Below are 26,775 nucleotides of genomic sequence, written 5' to 3' on the forward strand. Positions count from 1 at the left end.
TCAAAGTACATGCCAAGTACCAGACTAACGAATCTGTAGGAAACACCGCCGCCAACAATTTTCCACTCGATTTTTATCGTTCTCTTACAGATCGCTTTTAATACTTTTATCCGGTAGATTTTCAACGAAGAAAGGTTTAAATAAAAACGTAGAAAGTATAAAGCAAAAGTAACAAAGTCGGAAAGTTTTTTTTTTTTTTAAATAATCTTGTAAGATAATTCCAGGATGTAAAGTCCGTCAAAAGATTTATTATATACGTGTCCTTCAACTTTAGCCTAACCCACAATTCAAGAGAGATTCGATGACAGAATACGACAGTGATGTACGACAAAAATCTACCTATTGACATTAAATTGTGCCCATTGGGTCAAGTTAAATTACAGAAATTATAAAAATTACTCTCTTACTCGGTTATTTTATCTGATAAATTTATATCCATGCACTAATATCTTGTATAAACGATATTACTTGTCAACGTATTAAACCCATATAGTAAATAATTACTTATATTCAATTATTCTTCCAAATATCGCCTTTTTAAATTTCCTCCACACATTCACTTAACAGGTATTTGAATGAAACTAACTAGTGCCATAAAGTTTTAATTGTTATTAATCTTTCTTATGTAGAGCCAGCAATGAATTACTGAATGTTTTCCTTGATTATTCTTTAGAGAACAATCGTCATAACACCGATGGCCCATTAGAACCAGGCCTACATAGCAATACTTTCACTAAAATGTAATTTCCTTCGTTATTTTGGAAACTAATTAACGAAGAAACTAACGTTCGGTTTCTGACTTGAGTACCGTCGGCTTAAAATGACGCGAATTAAATATTCTAAAAAAAAAATAATAAAAATTTTACATTAGAAAAAAAAATTTTGTTTTGATGGAAATCACAAACAAACGATTAAAACGAATCAGTCCCTATACAAAATTAGCTGTGAAACCTGAAGTAACTTTTAGTTATAAATCTGGGCGGCAAGACGTTGTGATAGAACCTTCTATGCCCCGAAGATTCTACTAATTTAGTAGCTTATTGTATACATTTGTTTTTCTTTTTATAAATACCGATTGAACTGTAAATAGATTAATGAATTCATTAGCGATATTCTTGTTCTGTAGATAGTTTTTCTGTGAAGTTACCGAAATGACATCCATGCTGATTAGTTAAGCTTGTTTCTTGATGGATATTAATATGAGGAAACTCGTTGTGTGTCACTTTGCCTACCTTAAACTGTCATGATTTGTAAAAACAATGTGTTTTTTCAAACTCTTTCTACGTTGCTATTATATCGTAAAAAACCCGCATCTCTTAGTCAGCTTCTTTATAACCCGCATTTTTAAAAGATAGACTATGAGGCGATCTTAACAGCTGTTCATCGCAGTTTTAACATGTGCATGATATAGTTTTACGACATCTATACATATAAAACATGAGAACGATCGCTAACGAAAAACAAGACAAAAATCTCTCTCTCTCTAAATAAAGAAAAGTTGAAGAAAACACTAATTAAATTCTTCTCATCTCTATTGAGAGTAATTTAGGTAACGATTTGGAAATTTCGAAAGAAAGGAATATTACTTTTAATGGTCAATACGAAATTTTCTTGAGAAGCTAATAAATGAATCAGATTAAATTAAGGACGATAAGAAAAGTTAACTTTTCATCTAATAGAGTAAAAACAATGTCTGCTAGTGCGCTAGTTAGCTATTTCATTTCGTCAATACTCTGGACATTAACGATTTCATGATTAAATGTGTTCGGTTTATTTCCCTAAATCGTTCATTTCAACAAGAATTTCTTTTTGAAGGAAACAAATCTACAATTTATTATGATGATGATATGTGTATCGAATGATAAAAATTGGTAAATTATACAATTAAAACAGATATTTTACAAGATAAATGATATTACTTGTAAAATGTTTTATAGTACAGTACTTTTACTGAAAATGCAAAATTATATACATGTGTATAGTAATATTTACTGTAAATATTTTTCAGTTTTAAGAAATCGCTCTTATTTTGTAAGGATGGTGGATACTTCTCCTAATAGGCAAGTTAACGCCTTTTCAATGATACTGACTGAAAATTTGTAACTTGTATTGAAAAGTACTTAAGTTTCAAATTCTATCACTGAGGAAAATCAACTGGAACAAAGAAAAATACAGCTTTATATTATAAAGAAAAAACTTAAAATTACTATTTGTAATAAATCAAGAATTGTTTCTGCCTGGAGCCAATTTGTAGTTTCATTTCAAGCACCCAAGTTGCAGAGAAAGTATACTGAGTGTAGACTTACACAGGGATGAAATAAATCTTTGCTCTTGCTTTTACGAAAAAACCGATCTAAAAAACTCTGAAATTGATTTTTGTATGAATAAATTCTTGCAATATAACAACAAGTTTATTTAAGAAAAAATGCTTTTCGATTTTGAATTCGCTCGATCATCATCATCACATTTCTATATCGTTTTTCTTAAAATGTAGATGAAATGTTATAAAATTATATAATTTAGGCACTATTAAACACTAATGCGAAGCAATTATCAAAATTTACGAAATACTATAGTCCATTTATCTTGCACTATAATATGCGTATCAAAGAGAAAAACACGAATCTGAGGGCAGCGTATAAAAAACACTGGCAGGCCTAGACAATACCAAAAAAAAAAAAACTAACACCCACAGCAATATGTGACGCCCAATCAAATGTTTTGTTCCACCCCTCAAACTTTTTCGCATTCTCTCTTCGTACTTGAATTTTTTTAAACAATATCAGAATAGGATAAAGTGAAGAGACGATGATATATCGCGTAGAAAAGAAACGACTTACCGTATTATATACAATTGATGAGGGCGAATAAATTCTTTGTAATGTTATTTCGCCAGTTTTGTGGTATTCTTAACTCGACTTGTAAACTAAGACAAGTCAATTTTTATTGGACGGCAGCAATCTGCCAATATGGCCGACTTCCAAAGGATGCTGAGAAATCTTTGCAACTATAGTAAGACTGAGAGAGGTTAAGCTATCGGCGTTCCGAATTTAAAAGATGGGCAACATAACACCGTACTGAATGCAGACAAACAGGAATTTGGAGCATAAGATACTTAAAGATTGCCTTAACTGGATACTTAGCTTAGGTTGATAGTCTAATTAAACCAACTTTTAAGGAAACCGAACTAGCTTCTTGCTTAAATACTTATTTATTGCGTCTTAAATTTAGAGCGGCTACCTTTATTTTAATCTGTTACTTTCATAGTTTTCTAGTATTACACCGCTCCTATCGTCTCTTTTAGATCGATTTCCCCAAGTTATATACAAGCAACCTAATTGTTATTTATAATCGGATATATACAGTAAAGTATGATATTAAATACAGGCCTAATTTTTGAAAAGGTTTAAATTCAATTCGGATCAATAAGACCTTGCATTATATAAGATGAAATACCGGATCGAAATACACATATAGAGGAAGAAGAATGGTCAGAGTCATTCCAAAAACCACATATTCTTCCATTTTAACTTGATTAGTAAATATATTGAAATTCTATTATCTTTTCTCATACCAAAATTGTGAAGTATCAGCCAATGAAAGTGAAGAGCGTACTTACACATAACTTACACATGCTTGTCAATTATTTAAAAAACATATATTTCTCATCATTTATTAAAACTAAGTCTGGTAAATAGCAAGAGAATCCACAAAAAAGTACTTCCAAAATTATTTTTTAAAGTAATAAAGACTAAATCTGTTTTGATATTTAGTTTATTATAGGTTTCAAGTTGATACATGCACAGTAAACGATTATTTAAAGTAGTACTTGCTAATAAGATATTATTTAAATCAACTAAAAGGATTTATTTGGGTTAGAAAAATTAAATATTTAAAACTAGTAAAAAAAACAGAATAATTCTGGTTAAACAACACACAAATACCAATTTAAAATAGTAAATTGAAAAACCATGCTCATATTTTTCAATTTACTTAGGACACTTTGAATCTGTTATTTTAAAAATTATTACAAAAATTAATAGTAATAACTGTAATAAAATTGTCAACCTATGTTTTAAATTTTGATGATATTTAATAAAATTAGAAATGAAAACTTATATATTTCTATAATGTGTTGTATATAATGTCAAAACTTCCTGAATAATTTATGTTTATTTTATAGGAGAAGGACACAAGGGAATAAAATATTCCAAATTTAATCAATCAGAAATATTTTTAAAAAGCTAAATATTTATATACAATTTATTATTGTATAACATTCTGATAAAATTAATAATTTATTAATGTTTTAAACTATCTTCTTATCAGTCTCTAATTACATATACTTTAAAAATATATGGTATATGTATGTTGGTAAAGAGGAAAAGGAACATTGATAATATTTTAAGGAAGGAAGGAAAGTATTTATGTTTTCTGAGTGAAACTGATGTGATCCTTTTGTCTGTAGGTAAATAAGATAACATGCATATTTTTAAACCTATTTTGATGTTAAAATACTTTAGTTAAGCCAATGGTGCTGCTGCTGCTGTCAGACCTTTGCAGCATGAAGTTAATAATATATTATCCAGATAAGACACACAAGTCTAGTTTTATTTACTTTGACATAGGCTGATATCTTGATTTTGTGAACATACTTGTTTCAAGATTAATATTCCACATAAATACATTCTTGGAAAGAATGAGTAAAGATGATTTTTTTTAACCATGTAATACTTAAATTTCAGTTTTAGGTATTTTCATAAAACATTAAAGAAAAAATTTCAAATTTATCTCTAGTCTTTAAATAAATAAACATATTTTATATGTAAATTATGATAGTGGTTGTTATATTTACTATCAATTAATATCAGAGTCAATCATCCATTTTTTTCTTTGCCATTAAAAATTACAATCCACTTTCATATACAGGGTGGTTATAATTAAAGTTGTCCTACTCAGATCTGTATAGAGTCCGTTCTCGTTGACGTATTTTGATGAAACTTGGTATATACGTAATATGGACCATGGGAAAAAGGAAAATGCAAAAAAATAATTAGTTCAAATTTCTACCACTAGGTGAAAAAATGGCGCATGAAGAACAAAAAACACAAAATGGAAACACGCAAAAGGTTTTTTATTCACGCCATTTGTTCAATGTGCAATCCATTTGCCTCAATCACATGTTCAAAGCTTCTTACAGCGTGTTCAACAGTAGCCCGATAGGTTTCTTGAGAAATATGGCGTGTTATGCTTGCTTTTAATTCAGGCAGAGTTCGTATTGTTATGGGGATATCTGAAAGATCGTGTCTATAGAGGAGGATACGTTCTCGTTGACGTTCATCAAAATACGTCAACGAGAACGGACTCTATACAAGTCTGAGTAAGGCAACTTTAATTATAACCACCCTGTAGCTTCAAACATTATTCTAATTATTTGAATATATTAATACAACATTAATGATTAGTTGCTGTAAGCTTAATATCAAATTTTTATAAATATAATAAAACTTATATATACATAAATGCTCAAAAATAATTTTATTACAATGAATATAAATTGTGTTTCATTCATCTTTAATTTTTAATTGATTGCTTAATGTACTCACAAAATGTAATCAGCCTCACATCAAGTAGTCTTATTCTTTGCCTGGTTAACATTTCCAGAACTGAAAATTTAATTTTCAAAATCTTTTCTTTGTAGAATTTATTTTTAAATGAACAAAAAGTTTTTGCTCATTTGAAAATAAGTTTTGTGTATATATACGAAGAAGTCTCTGTTAAGGTTGATTATATTTTTTATTGTAGATGATAAAATAATTTAAAGGATTATTGAATAAAATAACAGACTATATATTTCAATAGCACAACTGCACTATATATATAAAACTATTTCTTCATTCCAAGGATAGCTGTTGTATTATTTTTCAAGAAATTCATTTTTTTCCATGAAAACTTCCCAAAGTAGTTATTTACAAGCAACTTTTCTTTCAAACTAATAATAGAAATTTTTCTTACATATAATACCGAATTAGATTATTTTATAATGTTCTTTATATAAGTATTCCAAAAAATATAATTTGTTTTAAAACTGAGTATGGAATTCTCAAATGTAACTCGTTCTTACAAGAAAAGATCCGATTCCATAAATTACTAATTGGAATTAAAATATCAGTTTTTTTAAAACAGTTCTAGATTTAAATAAATATTAATTTTATGAAATTAAGAGTTTATCCACCACTTGAAATTAATAAGATATCATTCGTGCATATACCAATACTATATGTATGCATGATATCATACTGAAAAAATTTTATAATTGTTAAAATTTCAGATTTAACTGTATTCCATATTTTCCTACAAACTCAGGAAAATCTTTAGAAAGATTACTCAATATATACAAAACTTATAATAATCTTCATAAGCCTATAGTAAAATTTAAAATATTCATTTGAAAAGCGCTTTCTGTAACCTGGTATATAAGAAAGGCCATAAATTTTTGATTACACTCATGAGAGTTTGGTGATAAACTATTACTGGAACTATTTCTTATCTAAGCAAATTCTTTTCCTATTATTGTTGTAGGTTAATCTTTTTTTATCAATAGGTTGAATCCATACATCGAAACAGGAAATCTGATGTAATAGATACCCAGACGACACGTGCAACGAGGACTAATTTACGAACTCTGACCCCTTTCGTTAGAGGAGGCCGTGAAGAAAAGGAAACCGAGAGGTATGAAAAAGATCTCGTGCGTGGCACGTGGAAAACCGGATGTCTTGAATGGCGCGAGCTAAGGCAGTCTAATGTTGCGCGTGCGAAACCGGACGTGTTACACGTGCCATTCGACGGACTATATTTAGCACGGAACTAAATCTCCGCGAGTTCTCGCAGTTATAATTAATTTACTAAGAAAATAATCTTGACTTGTTTTCTTCATCAACACAAATTCTCGAGTCAAGATTATGCTAACTCTTGAGAAAACTCCGGGATCGGGGAAAAAAAGTCAGGGATTTCAGTTTCTAACAATACGGTTCGATAGTTAAGATCAAAATATCTAACTTTCCTTCTTTACGAAAACAAATCAAACTCCAAAAAGTCATCAATCATTCTTTCTTCACAAAATTTAGGACAAATATTTCTTTCGTAAAAAGGAACTGATTTTTCGCTTACAAACACTGTTATCTTTCGCGTATAATCCATAAACAAATGTGTAAAAATGAAACTTACACGTTGATCAAATAAAGAACATTAGTTTAGTTTGAAATATTTCAAACAGGAAAATTAAGGAAAAAAACCAAAGATTTTGTTTAATTTTATATAAAAGTATTCCTTTATAAAAAAAAATATCAGAGAATATTTAAAACACTTTACAAAAACTCGAAACTCCAAAGTAATTTATAATTTTTTTTTGTAAAGTTTTAAAACTTTTTTAACTAATAAATTTCGATAATTACTCTCAAACCTGTAGAAGGCAACTTAAATTTATCCAATAACTTTATAAATACAGATTAATACCTCGGCAACAACAAGATACACGCTATCTTATTCTTGGTATCCCCGTTATCGATCTACACTGATATTTTGATCATTGCTATTTCTAATATCTTTTAAATTTCTATTCAAATATTGGCACACAATTCCTCGTATAAGCATTTTCAGTAGATAAATTGATTTAATTATTTGTCGTATTTCAAGAATAGACTTTTGATTCATAGCTTACTATTTATCTTTCTCGACTGCTTACTAAACGACATTAAAGAAGCAAAGTAAAAATAGAAAATAATTCCTTACATATTTTTTTCCAATCCCTAGATAATTAAATACTTAAAATGAAAACTGGATTACAATGTAGAAACAACAGTTATTCTAGTTAATTATTTAGTTATTAACGAAGGACTAGAATTAATAATGTTTTTTTTTTCATTAAAAAAACTTGAAAATTCTTTTTCCCCTTCTAACGAACTAAAAAATAAACTCCTATAGAAATGTTAACATGTTTTGTGATGCTTAAGTATAATTTTTAAATGAAAATATACACGATCAATATTATAAATCTTCTCATTCTTCACAGTTAATTGATTAATTTCTCCATTTATGAAAACAAATTAAGAAAAAAAAAACAATCTAAACTAAGCAAATTAATTATTTCCCTTTTACTTTATCTATTTCAGTTAATGGGTATAAAATAAATTAAATCGAAATTATATATATATATATATATATATATATGAATTAAATTTAAAACGAATATAATAATTATTGAAGTTTCTTTAGTGTGCCGCTTAATATTTCAGAAAAATCATTTATGTCTACACTTTTGGCTAAATTACAATACTCTTCAAAGGAAAAAAAATTATAAGAAATTACAAATCAAGCTACTATTTTTTTTCGTTTGGAGTTGTGTTATATAAAAAGCATTTTGAAGTCAACACAGAGATTGATATATGCTTTCTACATAAACAATTTGTGGATGGGTGCGTTAGTTAAATACTATTAACAGATATAAAGCACTAAAAAGAATATATTGAGAAAGATTCTTATTTTATAATATTTACAGTATTTTAATAAGTATTATTTATAAAATGAAATACTCTCAGCAAATAACAAATAGTGCAATGAACTAGACATGAGTTTTAGTTTTACCACTAAAACTACATCTATCTGCGCGACTAAACAAAGACACTACATTGAGCTCAGTTCGGTAACTGAATTATTGTTCATCGAGTTAGATTCGAATTTCTATTTTTTATAGAAATTCGCCAAAGTTGGGATTTTATTCGTAATTTTGATATTACGTATCTTTACATATACATATAGTCAATTTTAGAAATAAATTAATATTATCGTTAAGGCGCAAGAACAAATTTTTTGAAATGATACAGTATGTAAGACCTAAATCGAAATTAAAAACAAATTTCGACATATTTGCAGACATCATTTTGATCCATAAATACGTAGGCCTTCAGGATATAAAACATTTAGCACATGTGAGCTGTATATCATTAGATTAAATCTGTAAATAATGTTTTAAGCTATGGAAGAAAAGTTATTGGCTTACAAAAGGAGAGCTAACGTTCATTTTATCGTGTTGACCCCTGTCAGCAAACTAAGAAGCATTCAATCTGATTCATTTTCTCATAAGATCATTCATTTTAAAAAGAATATTCTTCAAGCAGAATTACAATTTAGATTATTTGTCCTCTTGACAGACATATCCACTTGAGTTTTCAGCAAAGTTTCCTCTCGTAGAGAGTGTTATGCTAGAGGAAGTAGTCGTCAGCCCAGGCAAACAATAGGTACTCCAAATAGAGTCGACGTATTAAAAGTATTAGTAGTACTGATCAATACTGTTTATTTTAATTATTACCTTTTCATATTTTATTGCTAGACTTGTTTCTAACTGCGAAAATATTTTTTGGTCAAAATCGACTATTGAATAAATTACAAGAATGCCTACAATATTTGATAATAACTTGAAACGGGCACTCCATAAAATTACAGAAATATTGAAGATTTTAATAGTCACACTATTAAACTTTTGCCTCAAATAAAAGGATCGATTTATGTAAATGGTTATCAAGTGTATCCACGTTTAAAAATACTTTAAGGGTAAATTTCGCTGCAAAGGGGGCTTTTTTTTTAATTTCGCAAGAAAATTTTTATTTTGTGTGTGTATAAAATTATTTAAGGACGTTGATTTGAATATATAAATATATCTGTTAGTCTCAAAATATGTTACATTTTACTAAGAACTACAAACAAACAAACTTAGTAATAATTAACTTTACTCCTGCAGAAAAGTTCTCTTATACACACCCATATAACAATTTCACAATGGTTTGTCATTGTTTACTTTAATTTTAGCATAAACAAAATTTCTTTTGTTTGTCAGCTGGTATTTATTTAATTTCTGAAAAAGGAGAAAACAAATTATTTTCTGATCTTTTATATTTTGATTAACAACAACAACTTATAGAAGTTATTTTCAAACTGGTTCTGAGTTACAGGATCTAAAAATTCATTATTTTTATGAACAGAATAACTACATACGCAACTCAGTGATGTTTTCCAAGTAAACAAGTTGGAAATAACATTACTGTTTGCGAATAAACTTCCTATTACTAGCAAATGTTTTGATCCAGATCCATGGAGATCTACGATTGTTACTGCATAAAGGGCGTTAATTACGCCATACTGGGCTGACAAAAGATGATGCGGATTTTTTAAATCGTACAGGGAAAATAAAACATAAAGAGAGAACTTTTGTTAAATTTTCCTCGAATTAATGGATTACCAGCTTAAATTCGATCTTTTTACTTAAATTACTTTTAAAAAGAAAAACAAATTTACAGACTCGTAAAGTCTACCAGAGCATACACAAAAACTGAGCACTTTAATCGTCTCAAAAATTACATCTTCTACGTACATAAATTGAGGTGAGCAACCGTGTAAGAACTCGGAAGTTTGACAGAAATTATATTTTTCTAGCTCCTAATATTAACTTCGCTACAAGGGAGGGGAAGAAAAGGCCTGTTTGTAACAAAACTACGCAGATCCGAGACAATATTTAGACACACTATGTTGTAGACCGATTTGGGTGCCCTTCAAAATTATAAAAGGGCGAGTAGGTTTTTCTCTCTGAATCTGTAAGAAGCGAGTTAAGATAAACCCAAGCGTATCGGCCAATCAATGACGAGAGCTTAAACATAAAAGGAAATTTTGCAATGACAGATTGTATACGACGCAGTTAGGAGAGGGACGGCGCGAGTGAACTACGCACAAGTCGAAATTCTCCGTTAGAAATAAAAGTAAATAAATAAAATTACCGCAGAAACACGATCATGTGATAACTCCGGTTGACAAGTACTACGCAGTATGCAGATTCCGCTGTATTTTAAGCTAACGTTGATGACTTCAAGGTTTTTGAACGATTACGGCCAAGTAAATCCAAACTGAGAAAATCTGTCTCCTCTATTTTACATAATCAAATTTGTTCTTTGTTTATGAAATTACCGCTTTCTCGACACAACACCATCAAAACAACAACAGCATCGGTACGATCTACGCGATTATTTAAGTTTCTGTCACCGACGCCATTATTAATATTTAATTCTGGATAGATCCTTTTTTATTTAAATTTTGTTATATATTTAATGCAAATTTTTAGTAACTGTGTGCAATTGAAAATACTTCATACTGTTCGAGTATATTTTTCCTAGATAATTCGAATATCCTACAAATATTTTCTACAATATGTGGGCATATTTGCAACATGAAGAAATATAGGAATAAACCTAGATTTTTTAATTGTTAATACATAAAATTACTAGTCTTATAACCTCTGAATAAAATTTATTAATATTTTAGAAAAATTCTAACAATCACACGGGTATTAACACGAACATTAACCATTAATTTTCTCTTAAACAGATTTAGATTTCACATCTATGTGGGTATAGAATTGTAAATTTTTGCGTGAACTATTAAAACCATGTTAAACGATTTAAAAAATATAAACAAAACGCATATTGTAAAAAAAACTGGTACAAAATAATAATGATAATTATAAAAATAATGGTCATCGTGGCCTAAAAAATTCAAGAATTGCATCGAAGGATTGCATCGAAGGATAATACGCTTAAAATACAAAACCCTCAGCTTATTATACGAGTGAAGAAGTCTTAAAAATAAACAATTTTCGAGCAACGAAGGTTCTGAAATATTAAACTTTAAAAACATAAAATTCTCATTTATTAAATCATTAATTTCTTGTATAAATTTTATATAAAACAGTTATAACCAAAGAACCGAAAGAGTAGTTATCACGTAATAGATATATATTTCGTTTAATCTACGATTAATGAAAAATTAATTGCAAGATTCAAATAATCGTAATTTTCCATTAACTATCGGACGTTTTCAATTTTAAAATAGGCTATTTAATTTCTCATTAGATTTAATTGAAATTAATAATGTAAAGTCAACAAAAGATGAATATTTAAATTTAATACCTTACGTTTTTGATTAAATTTATTTATTACAGTTGTATATAATAATTTTTTAACAGGCCTATTTTAAATTATATAATTTTTACTTTTAAATATTATAATATTTTTTAAAAATCATCATCACAATGCAATTTTTCTTCAAATTTTGTAATACTTAACACGAAAGGACTTTATGGCCTGAATGTCATTCTTACATATAAATCGTGAGCATTTACGTAACTAAATACACGTATAATTTATAATGTTTCATTTGTAAATCCCATTGTAAATTATATATATAGGGATATGATTTCTTTCAAAAAAAGGGCCTTTAATTAAATTCAACTATTAACTATCAGAATATACACAGATCAATACAGTTGAGTAATGAAATTAATTTTTATAGAACAGGTAAACCGCAAATTGCATTACTACAAATAAATTCATAGATTTTGAAAAATTTAATTTACCAATCTGATCATTTTAATTTATTTAACTTCTTCAATAATCAAAGAATTAACATTATTTCTTTTTATTTTAGAAGAAATTTTAATAGTAAAACAATTGTAATTTCCAAAAGTCAACCCCCTAATTTCCCCCAATAAGAAAAATTAACTTATAAATATGCATTAAGAAAAAATTCTACAACAGGAGCCTTTGACGTTTCTTATTGGTTAAAATAGTTTAATCTTACAAGATTTAATCAATAATTTACATCAGCATTCTACAGGTAAGAGAGATTTTACACGATTCTGACCCTCCAAGGTAGGTCAAGAAATGATCATCTATTAACACGGGAAATCTGTTTTACCTTTTTACCCCTCTTCTTTTCTTTATAACCACTTTACGTTACTCTTTTAAAAATATAATTTATAGGTCTAATCCTTCTTAAATGAGATTATAAAATACAGCCCCATTCAGTAAAATTTCTCAAGCAGGGAGCAAAAGAATCCGTTTAAAAACTCGTTTAATTTCTATTAAAATCGTTTTAAAAGAGAATTAGTTTTTGAATGTGTTTTCGCATTTCCCTTAATATTTCATTAGGTAAGAATAAAAGCTTTTAATACTATTTTAAGTGAAGTATTCGTAAAAATATAACTGATTTATACTGAGATTTACGTTAAAAAGTTATAATAATGTTTTAGAGTGATGCATATTCCAAGAAGAAAAGCTTTCACAACGATTGATTCATACGAATTAATTAATCATAATAATACAACTTTTGATGTATATATGAATAGATATAACGCAGTAAAATCTTCTACGGTTTAAAATAGGTTCTATATGCAGAAATAATTTTGCTAGAATTCTTAAACTAAACTATTTAAACATAGTACAAGTATTACTTTTCCATCTCTAAGGTCATACTTTCCCAATAAATATTACTAATAGTTACTATCCGCTGAAAGTGAATACGATACTTTGTTTCCTAATAAAAATCGGCAGAGATCGAACGAGCAAAGTCGAAAAGATCACGAACGGCGTGATCGAAATTTAGAAACTGTATAGAAAAAATACGGGGGCTTATTTATTGGCATCTTCAATTTTGTGGGTATCGCAGTGATAAACGCCCGTTTCAGAAACCAACCCACAATGTTTTATTGTACAGTACGGTGATATTGCAGAATCAGTAAAGAAAGAAAGGGGGGGAAATAAGACTTTGGACCCCGAGATGTGTTACTCGAATATGAATAACGGCCCGAGGGCAAGCAGTGATGCAAAGACGTCCTGTATTTATTCCTTGACGATTAGTGAACCCTGACGAGTGTCGAAGTGAGCGACCCGTTTGCCAGGGCGCATGCGCAATCTATAGTGCGACAAACCGACGAATTTGAAGCAGTTCGTGACGTAACTCACTTCGGTATGGGGCAACGTTCTTTGTAACCGCCAATGTCTATGGCTTATCGTTGTTCACTGTTAACACCCCGAACCGAAATATGCAGAAGGTGACCGACCAGAAGCTAAATATTTTTAAATATCGAACGCCAGAACGTGTATTAAAAACGGAAAATAAAACTGGAGAGATAAAAATCAGGCATTCTATTTTTACAGGATCATACGCGTATCGAATTCCCTGGAAACGAAATAAATACGTTCTCCCCTCCAACTTTTGAAAATATGCCGACGATAATAAAATAAATTTGCTCGTTTACAACATTAAAATCGTAGAATTTTTTTCGAAACTTTTGCCTTGTGGGAGCTACTCTACCGAGTCAGCTCCCTTCCACTCCGATACCGAGAAACATAATGGTCGAAAAAACGTGGAAGGAAAAAAATTCTCTGGATTACTTACTGATACGGGATAATTCCAAAATCTAAAATTAACAGGAGGATCCCAAGACGAAATCGAATAGATATACTCCATTAGAGCACAAAAAACACACATATCCAAGGACTGTAGAAAAAAGAAACGGATAGATAAAGCCAACGTTTTGATTTGGTTTCTCCGGTTTTCGGACAGATGTCCCAAGCTCTTTCAGTGAGCCACATATACACACCCCTAAAAAGGCCCCCAGAGTATTACCGCGAGCAGCATCCCTTGAACCAATCAGGGTGGGGAGTATACGGCGTCCCTATCCCACGGCCTTGCTACTTACTGATTGCCCGAAGGGGGACCATATCATCCCCAGCAGATGCTCGAAACTACAGTATTACAGAAATAATTTAATACCAAAGTTACGAGTCGAAAAAAACCTTAAAATCGTCAAATTTCTCTCAATACTTCCGTCAACACCTTGATAAATAGAAGAAAATTTACCGAAAGCAAAATATACAAGTTAAAAAAGAAAATCGGAATTCACCCGACATTTGTCGTTCTTAACGTAGATTTATTTTTTTATCGTTAAATTCTACACAGGCCAGGCTAAAAACTTTGATCCCGTTCGTGAACAGCATCGAAATAATGGAAAGTACCAACGAAGTTTGGAACTTTTTACCATATGCCAGCCAAGTAATTCACTTGACCATCGCACGACGTTAAATTAGGCATGAAATCGTTCCGTTTGAAAAGTTCAAATGAGACTTATTTTAAATCTGCTCCTCGATGGCAAGAGGATAGAAAAAAAATCGGGAACGCGCGAAGTAAATTCCTGAATTTTCGTTATTCGACGGGAAAAAATCGATTCAATATTGTTCTCGAAGTAAATTGACGAGTGTAAGGCTGCTTCAGAGGCGTTGCTTACAACTTCCCTCCCTTCTTTTCAAAAAGGACTTTCTTTACTAGAGTTTCTCTCATGCCGTGCATAGCGGGGCATCCTTAAAACCAAAGGGGGACTAAGGGGAAAAGGAGAACGCAGATGGGAGTTTTTTGACCTACACAAATCAAATAGTTTAAACCGAACATAATGAAATTCTGCCGGATGTAATTTGTAAATTTATTTAATAAACTCCTACTAATAAGCAAAAGCATAACCATCGACGAAGTTTGGTATGCAGACTACTAATTCGCGTAACGTAACACCGTTGCAAAACTAGTAATGCCTTCTCGGAAAGGAGAGCCTCTCATATTGCATCATGGGCAAAGGACATTACAATCCGCGACATAATGACGCTTCGTTTAGTCAAGTTCATGCAGTGACTGACGTCACTGAAGTGAACGCACTAGTCAATCACCCCAACAATATTTATTGCCGCGTTGATAATTTCTGAGGCCAGAGAAACTTAGCCGCTTTTTAAAAATTTTAACAATTGCCCACTGTAGTTTATATGTATTTTATACCTTGACAACAGGCAGATTTATCAGATTACTGTCAACAAATACCGCTTCTAAGCATTGTACAGGACTTACCGTCATCATCCAGTAGTTTGCACATAACTGATATGACAGCGGATACTTCATTCTGATTATCAACCACGGAGTGAAGAGTACTGAGTATGTTACGAGCAACATCTTGTCTGAAAATAAATAAAAAAAAAGAGAGAATTAACAAAAAATCGTACAAAATCAATCCCGTCCTCTATTTTAATTTCATTTTAAGAGGTTTAAATCCTCCGCATGAGAATGCAATTACTATTTTGTTTAACTTTTTTCTTCAAATACTACACGAATTAGTTTAATTCATACTCTACTTACCGAATAAAATGAATCTAACAATTTTTAATAAATAACTTCATAGGAAAAAAAATAATCATCTCACGAGAAATTCGTATTTTTATCTCTGCCTAACAATCATTTTAGGCAGTCTTCCCCAAATCTACTTATTAATACAATACAATACAATGGAAATAACAAAAAGAGAACCGAACCGTATGCACAAAGGCACACATACATATACTACATTATATAATAATAAGCTTAAAAACAATGCCCAAACGGGAGTGAATGAATGAATAAGTTTCGATAGGAACTATATTCCTGTCGAAGAATAAATTCGATACCGTTAAGCGAATTTTCCAATAATGTGATTAACGTGGTCGCATTTTGAATCAGAAATTCGGCACATCGGTAATGACAAGCAGAACATGCCACATAACAAATGCCAGAATTAAAAAAAAAAATTGCCAGATTATAAATATTCAGTCGTCAGTCAGCTAGGAGATTGTCGGTGAGGGATGAATCATTAAAAAGTCGGAGAAAAGGTCATAGACACTTTCGTACAATGCACAATTGGGAAGGAGTAATCTCTCGCATCTTATCGCTTTATGATATCGAGAAAGAGCAGCCAATGGTAGCGGCCTTACAGTAATAATAATCTCGGGAGTTTTAATTTGCTTTGGGTAAATTTTTAATAAAGTCCACGTGTATATAAATCAACACCGTCTTATATATATTTTTCGTCATTTAATTTTTAAGATTTAAATATAAATCTGGCGCTATTAATAATCTCCTTCATTAACCGAAGCATTTAAAAGAAAAGAGAAATATATAATTTCACAAAAATTTCTTGTCCCGATTCTACGTCTTCATTAACTAGGTTAATATCGATGGATAGAAGAATTCTCAATTTATACTTATAAATATATGTGTGTTATTTTTATATTATTAATAGGATAAAGTTCGAGAGGGATATCTCTATAAGCGATAAAACTAATTGCTTATATTATTACAGAGCATTAAAAATAATGCTTGGCATATAACAGGAATATTATCCTACCACCAAAAAAAAAAATCAATTAAGTTTTCGTAATCAATTTTATAATTATTCTGCAAGATTAAAATCCGAAAATTAACTAGTGGAATATGAAAAATTTATGCTTCATACTTCACGTTGTTTTACTTCTCTCTTTCTCTTTCGTCTTATTTAATAATCTCCTTAAACTCCTCAAACAATATCATGCTAGCACATTTTCCTTTTCTTGCAAACGGGTCACGTTTTCCTTTACTGTAAACATTATGTAAAATAAGATTATGATAATTAATTCGAGCACTTTTTAAACCGCGTGACTTCATATTGAAATTCTTGAAAACCGAGAATTTATCTCCCTTTTCAAGAAATTGAGACTTTTCAATTTATCTGCTCCATTTGGTTAAGTTAGCGCTGTAAATATATATATACATACACACGCATTGTCATTCTTTCAAGAGATATTTAGATCTTTCGCCAAGAACTTAAAAATTCTTTGCTTGATCGGAATAGATAATACTATACTTTTTCTCCTTTTCAAAAGACAAAACATGTCTCGAGTACTGCACATGACAACAAGATACCTTTAGATAAAAAGTTAAATGGAATCCTTTCTCAATTGTTCTAAGAAACCTTACGAAAGTTTTTACCATGCAAAGAGAATTTCAATGTATTCTGAAGGTAAGTAATAAATTACTAACAATAGTTCGCTTATGATCTAACAAAATGCGGAAATAACAACATATCAAACAGGAAGTAATACTTAATAGCAAAAAAGCAACCTATTGCAATTGTAGAAATAAAAAATAATAATAAAACTGCATAAGGATTTTCTATAAATATCGATTTAAGGATCTGCATGTATACTTTTCTATAATGGCGATTACTGACTCTCACGATAGGCATACCTTACATTCTCGGCTAATTAGCTTCGCTGGGGAACTATTTTTATATGACCAGAAGTTTTTTTTTTAAATTCTATAAACAGACTAGTTATTTTAATGTGGTAAGATAAGACGTGGTCTCTAATAGAAAGCAAGCAATTATGAAAATAAACCAAAAATTATACAGAAATTATACAAATTATGACCGTTAAAGTGATCGTTTAGAGGCACAGCCTTCCAGCCAATCTTGAAATGCTGTCCATACGAAAGAGTTGCCACTGTTCTTATAAGGGAGAATGTCTGTAAATGGACCTTTTATCATTTAACATCCACTATAATTAGCGATTTTTATTTTATTTTTTTCTGATTCTCTAAGAAACGTTCAATGAAAACTTTCCTATATTAGTATCTATTTCACGCACGCTAAGTAACTTTCAAAACGCCTTAGCGACCAACAAGAAATCTCAAGCTTAAATATAGATCTAAATCGATCACAACTTATTTTTTCTTTAATAGTTGAGAGTCTGCAAATAAGAAAAACTATTCATACAGATCTTAATAAAATATCTGATTCCATTATAAAAAAACAGAAGAAAAAAACGTCATCGCAATACTCGCACAGCGTACAGTTGGCTATCGATTTTTTGTCGAGTTGCGTTAAACAATTAAAAAGATAACCTGTTAAAAGAGAGAGCTTAACATTACTAGAAATAAGTAAAATAAATAAATAAAACCTAATTGACTTTGTTTTATTAATATTGCCTGAAAAGAAAACCGAGAGTTTCGCCATTTCGAATTGAAATTTTGATCTTAAATATCTGATAGTTTCGAAAATCAATTTTTTTCACACTAAACTGATTTGTTCAGAAGAAAGGATAACGTCTTCATTTATAGAAGTGAATAAACTCAAGGCGTGACTCGATAGCTCTAATAATTTTGATGGTTATTTTTAATTGAATAAAAACAAACTTTCTCTAGGACGATTTTTTTAGTTAATAAAACTGCAGGGTCGAAAGCTAGGGGTCATGCCAGTAACATTACTCATAAGACACAAGTGCATTAGCGGATACGCTTTCTTCTATAGCAACATATGGTTCCCACACCTCTTGCAACACAAGAAATGCCAAGCTGGCAGAAAGAGCAATCCGAGAAAATGCCGGAGTTTCGCCCGGGATTTTCTGACGGTTTTTATTTTTCCTCTATTAATCAATGTATCGTTTTTGGATTAGCTTTTGTTACGAAACTTGCGGATGAAGACATATTGTAGACGGAATCCAGGCAGAGGATAACGAGATCACAATTAAAGTTCTAGCAGCGGGACGACCTAGTCACAAGTGTGTGAAAGGCACGATTTATTGGTTGAACGATTTTCGAAATGAATGAGAAAACGATGAAAACCATTCTGTTGCAGAAACAAAACCCGACAAGTTTAACGAACCCCGATGTAAATTACGCTTTCTCGAGAACGTTCCCAGTTTTTCTAATTACCAGCGAGGAGTGGAACGAGTACAACTTCCCTAACGAAAGTAGGAAGAAGGATAAAATTCCTCCACCAACACCGATTAATGTGAATTAAATTAATTTACACGATTAAACTGTAAGAGAACTTTACTAATTAACACAACTCCGCCAGTTTTTTCCCCTTTTAAAAAATAAAAAAAGAGGGTTTTGATGTACTAAAACTTACATTTTTTTAGTTAGCTTCGGATGATTATTTTAAAAAAAAGAAAGAACGATCGGAATTTTTATTGAAAACAAGTTTCGGTGGTAGTACTACTAATAATATCATCACAACGGTAGAAGATTCATATAGTATCTATATACACGTATCGTATATAATGAAATGGAAAATCTCTTGAAAGAGATAGGTGGCTATTAAACTCTGACCTTTCTTCCATCCTGAAGTAGAAACCCCTCAAGGATGAAAATGGAAGTGTCCAGAACGGAAGTCATGAGACAGCATGGGAGTGTTTGATGAACTGCAACTGCATTATACTCATCCTGTTTTATCTGCCACTCTTCTGCCACTTTAATATTCCGAAGTGAAGTACTAATTTTTATATCTGGTCAGAGCACGTTACGTCGGTTTGATCCGTAGTTTAATAATATCGATAAAAATCCACCTCAGCCACCGCCATTAATTTCTGGGGTTAGGAAAATATTATCCCGTGTCATCGATAGATGGAGCACCATGTTTCGATCATTAGAGTAGCATCGACTCTAGTTCACCAGCAGAAATTCCTCGATATTAACTGAAGAAAAAAAGTTTTTAACCCACGATTATCTGAACAAGAGAGCCGATATGGCATATTCCTTCTGAAGTGTTTATTCAAGCTTAATTTATCTGTTATCCTAAGATAGCATATCTAATAATTTCCTTTATTACAAATAAACAGAGATAATGAATTATTCTACTTCCGTTGTATTTTGCCATCGCAAAATTACACATACATTACTAAAAAATTTATTAAATTAACGAGAAAACCGCGATTTTTTACGGTGTGTTTTAAACACGGAATTACAAAACGAAATCGTGTAAAGTGTGCCCTTAAAAAATGAGAGAGAAACAATATACAAAAACAACATTCTCCAAAGAATTTGTTCCGCTAAAACTTTTCACTAATTAAAACTTTTCTTAATTAAAAGGAAACTTAAACTATTACTCTTCAAACTCAATATCGTTCGAATAAAGTGCGGGGAAAAAAAATACTAAATTTCTTTAAAAGTGAAATTCAAAAATTTAAGTTTTAATATCGATTTTTAATACAGTTTGCTCGATTAACAGCGATCAAAAACCGCGAATTATAGAGAAAAATTTCTAACAAAAAACTCTTTTCGGGCAATCCAAAAAATAATAAATAATAATAATAAATGTAAAACTTTGTCTTTTACCTCGGTTCTAAATACCAACAAACTATTTTGTAATTATATTTCATCCCACAGTGGTTCATTTCCAATGTGATGTTGCATCAAATTAACTCCCGTACTTCATTACTCATACATTATTTAATAAGATCCCTTTAAGTAAATTACTAAATTAAAACTTCAATTTTTAACCAAACAAATATCTCCTATATATTTCTTAAACTTGACATCTTCTGTTTAAATATTTTGACATTAACTTTTCTTCTCGATTCATTCGCATATACAAACAAAGCCGAACGAGGACATGATATTTATAAATTGAATTTTTACAACTATCAAAACTAAGATCCCAAAAGGTCCTGCCTATATTAATTTAGCGTTAGGAGAGAAATTTATTTTACAAATCTCAAATCTGTTCCTCGTCTGCGTTAATTTTTTTTCTCTTCTTTCTTCTTCTTAAAACAGTGTTTACGTCTGATATCTGATTTCTAAATGCTTGACACGTAATGATACGATTACTTATATTTAAAGATCAAGTTGGAAGCAGGGGAGGGAAAAAAATAACTCCGCAATTTTACAGGATTACAAGACGGGTATTTTATAACGCATAACGTAACACGCTAACAACATTTACTTCTCTTAAAAATTCTGTAATTAATATTTATGAAAGCGCCTAATTGAAAATTTTTAAAAACTTTTAATTCTAAGTTTTTGCCTTTTTCAGAAAAAGGATCAGGCTTGTATTTTAAAACGTAACAAAAATAATTGGAGTTTTGTTCTTTTTTCTTTACATATTATCATTGTGTTGCGTACAAAAATAAAGAAATTAAAATTTCTAGTTTCGAGATGAGAATAAACAAACAGACGGACTTAAAAGTGGAGGGATTTTTTGGGATTAAAATTGGTAGATCCGTACCGTTTATTCATTTTTCGGATTCTTCGACGTTTAATCTAAATTATTTGATTACAAATTTCTAGTTTAAATATCCAATTCTCTCGTAATGACACTCTTCTCTTTCCAAATAACTTGTACAAATTCAATTATCCGCATCTTGATAAATAACTTGGGAGATTTAATTTACAAAAATAAATCCTCCGATACGAAGAAGTTCATAATAAATATTGACACAAATTTCTACTTAAAATAATATCACTTAAAAAGGTATAAGGCCACGTTGATAGCCTGCGGTAAGGCTCAATTATCTATCTATTAATCACGAGGGGAAAAAAAGAAGAAAAAAAAATTATCATCACTTCGGCACAAAACATTTGATCTAATTTTATAAACTATAAACACCGTCGTTAATTCGACAAACTTGTTCTCTGGACTTATTTCCGAGATGATTATCTCAATTGGTTCACTGAGAGATAACCATTTATAATAATTTCCAACGCTATACATATTAAACATTCTCGAATTTGAAGTGTCTCTCGCATTTTCAACACTTCTTACCGTGTAATCTAGTTTAAAACATTTAAAAAAACACTTTCTTCGTTCTTTGTTAGGCAACTTAAATCTAATTTACCTTCGAAGATACACATCGGTAATGCCATTGATGTTTTAAGGGTCTTTTATAGACGGTTCCACGTTCGAACAACTAAAGGCGGGATTAAAAAGCTGCACTTACTATGAAGCCCAGCTGTATGTATGTGGGAGGCCAATTTAAGGTGGAAAAATCAATATCATCATCGACAGGCTTAAATAAATTAATGATGTAGAAGTTCCTGACCTTGTTCCCGAGCTGAGCTAAAAGCACAACCTTTAAAAACCTCCTATACCAATCTCTCTTTGTTTCTTTCGCTCTTTCTCTCCTTGCTCCAGCGAATTTTGTACGTCATTAGAAGCGAAATGGTATTAAAACTTTGATATTTATTTTTCTAAAACTCGGGAGTGCTGTTATCTTACAACATAGTCTATATTGTACTGCTGTCTTTTGTGATTTACAACATGCTTAGGTCGGGTCACTGTACGAAGGTTATCATTATCAATACACAGTTCAATTTATACAACGTTCTGACGTGTTAAACAAATTCTGTACATCTTAACCAGCGCAGACTTGTAACAATGCGAAACATCTTACTATTTCCCACAAAAATTTCCGTCACTTGTTATGCAAACCGGCTAAAAATATGTTCACTATGCACTTCACTAACTCTATTTTTTTTTTTTTTTTCGTTTCTCTCTCTCTCTCTCTAAACTCGCCTTTCTCGACTGGAGACACTTCATAATTTGTTAATTATACAAAAAAAATCTAAATTTGCAATTCGTGCTACACAGAAATACTTCCTACTCATTAAAATTTTCCCACATAACGGCGATGGCCTCACCAGTTGGGAGGGGGAGCGAGAAAAAGAGAGAGAGAGAGAAATCAATACCACCTATACCAAAGCCTAAAAACACGAAACAAAAAAAAAATGGAAAATTAACAACGTTGAAGCTACCTTCAGCAAAGCTTTCAATCTGAAAGAGTCAGTATTTACATAATTCTGTGCCGAATCTAGTCTCGATACTATAAAGGAGGGTAAAAAAAATTAACTGTAAAACAAACTGTCAGTTAAAAAAAACAACTAAAAAATAAAACAAGAATGCCTCCGGGATGCAATTGTTCAAAGAGTACAGCAAAAAACAAATAAAATAAAATTAGACTAAACAATTTGTTAACCAGCTCAAACCCAATCCATCCACAAGGCATTTCAGTAATAGCTAATAGTTAGCCTACCATGAACATGTTGACAGCATATCAGTTACGCAGTAGGAGGAGCATTTCGGAGCAACCAATGAGAGCTGTCAGACCTAACCGACACATCTCTCACATTCGCATCTAATTTTCTTCCCAGAGACAAACGTAAAACTATAGCAGTCCGTATTCGATCTCGAACAAACGCTTAATCCATAAAAGAAATAAAGAAACACCGCAAAGCTGTAGTCGCCAATTTAATTTTTCCTTTATTTTATCCGGTAACTAAATATTAAAGAGCACATGCAAACCGAGAACAGAGCTTCCATTGATGTAAATAGAAAGTTTATTAACCTTCTCGCCTTATTCGTGGTACTACAAAACCGACTCCAAAAAAGAAAATAAAAATGCCTCTTCTCTCTCTCTTTTTTTTTGTTTCATGCAAATTAATAGGGCTTCCCATTACACGAAACAGAGAGAAACTGGAGTGCAATAACCTCCGAGAATGCTAGCATCCAGCTTAATCTCTAGAAATCCTCTAGTGGAGGAAAGAAAGGAGGAGGAGGAGGAGGGGGGGAAAAACCAACGGATCGACCCAGATTTTCCAGAAAAATAAGAAAACCGAGAGCGATCGTTTTAAAGTTGAATAACCTTGACATTGATAGCCTTGACACAGTTGCAGATAAAACGAACGAACGGCGGAGAGGGAAAAAACGCGACCTTTAGCGGAAGAGATTGAAAGAGGGAGAAGAATCACGCTATAAATGACAGAAAAGCCACATTGCTAATAATCGAGAAAACAGCCTCAGTAGGAATTTGTTACCATGACAACACCGCCATTTGTTAGCAACACCGTCCTCCGAAATACAAAATTGAATGCATAAACGTTTAAATATTTAACATGTCTCTTCATATTCAAAAATATTAACCATTAAATTTTATGCTAACGTTAGAAATTTCTCTGGAGCTCTATGAGAAAGAAATCTTAACAAAAAAGGGGGAAAGAAAATCAATCGAGCGATAAAAAAGAAAGTGTCTTTCAAATCTGAATTGCAATGCATTTATAAAATTTCGAACTAAGAAACATCCGCCACAGGAAACGGAGGAACATCCAAATCTTGCGAATCGATGGACTTGTGTACATTTACCACTTAATTCATGTAAATATTAGCTTTATATCACCTTAAATAACCAAAGGGAAAAATAGGAAATGATATCAAAATCATAACGGACCGCAGGCTATATGTTGTTCAGTCAAGTTATGATTCTAAATTTTTCTTTTTGGTTGTTTAAGTCTAAAGTGATATAAAGCTAATATTTACAAGTATTACTGTTCAAATTCTCTACAGAATTTAAACTTCTTTCACTACTGGTTAAGAGTGTAGAACGTGCTGATTTTATAGTTATTTTAAACTTTTTTCTTTTATTTTCTTCGTTTGAGCATTTCTTCTCCTTACAGGCGTGAAAAAAACCTGTTTGTATCGGTAAAAAACATATTACTTTTTTCCCGATGCGTTTTAACAACCGGAAAAGCTGTTTAATGAAGTGTGCCTTTACAGTGTACGTCTACAAGCAATAATTGCGGCAATGATACATTATGTGCCTGATTTATCCTTTCCTTTACAGAAAAGTCTTTTCATTCGCAATCTTATTAACACTTCCAGGAAACACAGATACTTCCGACTTTACATTCTCTCTATACACATAAATAGCATTTTTTTAATAATTTTTTCCCTTTGTATGTATTGTCTTATTCGTGGATTCTTCTTCTAGTAACGAAACAGAGAAGGGTATTTTCCTTAAAAACTAAAAACGGTAAGGTAGTTTCGGAGTCGTATGTCAGGTATTGCACCGCCAAACTATTTTTGTAACCAGACAATCCTATTACAAAAGCAGCCTGCAGCTAAAAAGAAAATTCTATGAGGGGGGTTCGTCTAAAAGCCGGCTCCTTCAATAGGGTTCTAGTAATTTTAGAATTCGACAAGACAAATCTGACTTTTCTACTGTTAAAACGGCCTCGTAATTACATCAAATTTAACCGTAATTTATATCCCACGATAGCCAATCTGGAATAGTTCGGTTTTCGATCATCCGTAAACTATTCTCGATATGGCTTTATTGCTCCTAAGTCTCAACAACGGAAAAGCTTGAGAAATGATCGCCGAAGGGAACATAAATAAAGCTGAAACCTTGCTTCGAAAGCTATTTCGGACATATTAAAGATTTACAAACACATTCATTTCTGCCTGATTGAAAACGATTTTCCCAGTCCGGTCCACTTTTTTTTAATTGAGATAACAGACATTTTGATAACTGTCTAGCCAATTTTAGATACTCCGAAACAACAAGAAAGGGAACATTTTTAAATTAATTAGTTAATGGTGCAACTTTCAGTCAATGATTTTTCTTAATTCAGTTTTTTTTTTAATTTCGAATTATTCAGTAATTACTGATAAGAAGGAAACATCGAGATGTTCCAAAACGTATTTAAAATGCATTTCTAAGAATTTCTTGCGTAGAGATTTAAACATATATTTAAGTTCTACATATACGCTTCGTTTTTCCCCATTCAACTTTGAAAAGTATTTATTTTGTCTAGCTAAGTTATACGAAACTGAGAAAAAATTGACTTGTATACAGATATTACTGTACGCATATACAGTCCTCTCTAAAATGTCTATGATTATTATGACAATTTAAAATACTTACTTGATTAATTCGCGCTTAAAAATAAGACTTCATGAAAGTTCGAAAACAAACCAATTCAATTCCTGCAAACTTACGAAAGTAGCAAACTATAATAAATTCAGTAATTAAAATAGTATTATTTAATAGTACGCAAATCACGTGTTTCATATTCAACCTAAATTTCTAGAATTTACCAAAGTAAACCGTGATACTTAATCCTATTTGGCTATTTATTTGAAGGGTTAATAACTAGCGCACGTTATATAAATTTTTTGCTCCATTCCTTATCACAAATAAGATGAAAACAACTTGTTTTCCATGTTTCGACTCTTGTGAAATAAATGATATAATTTATCAATGTATATCTAGTTTATTCGAGACTATTCCCAACAATATACAGCATTCTTTTCGAATTCTCGATCTAAGTTCTGTCCGGTTCTTTTCAGCGAATTTCGTGTCGGATAGAGCTTATCTTTAATCCCGATCTAGGAAATATCTAGGCCGATACAATCTAAAAAAAAAATAATATGTAAGCTTACACTTAACGCTTCATGGCGGAAACAAACTAACAGCTGGTGAGACGGTTAAAAATAAATAAATTTTGGATAGT

General features: G+C 31.0%; 1 protein-coding gene and 1 long non-coding RNA gene across 3 annotated transcripts in view; both read right to left on the reverse strand.

Annotated features, from left to right (window-relative positions):
* Positions 1 to 26,775, reverse strand: part of LOC111626322 (serine/threonine-protein phosphatase 4 regulatory subunit 1-like) — a 256,740-nt gene that overhangs the window by 90,963 nt on the left and 139,002 nt on the right. The window contains exon 3 of the mRNA XM_023369643.1: positions 15,775 to 15,881. Coding sequence (XP_023225411.1) covers positions 15,775 to 15,881 — 107 coding nt within the window. The remainder of the gene's footprint in view (positions 1 to 15,774; positions 15,882 to 26,775) is intronic.
* The window catches only part of LOC111626320, a 34,592-nt gene continuing 30,908 nt past the window's right edge, over positions 23,092 to 26,775 (reverse strand). For both annotated transcript variants that reach the window (XR_002756873.1, XR_002756872.1), the window contains one exon: positions 23,092 to 26,676. This is a non-coding gene — a long non-coding RNA (uncharacterized LOC111626320). The remainder of the gene's footprint in view (positions 26,677 to 26,775) is intronic.

This window comes from Centruroides sculpturatus, unplaced genomic scaffold, assembly GCF_000671375.1.
Source record: "Centruroides sculpturatus isolate CEXI.00-Female unplaced genomic scaffold, Cexi_2.0 scaffold322, whole genome shotgun sequence".
Classification (NCBI taxonomy): domain Eukaryota; kingdom Metazoa; phylum Arthropoda; class Arachnida; order Scorpiones; family Buthidae; genus Centruroides; species Centruroides sculpturatus.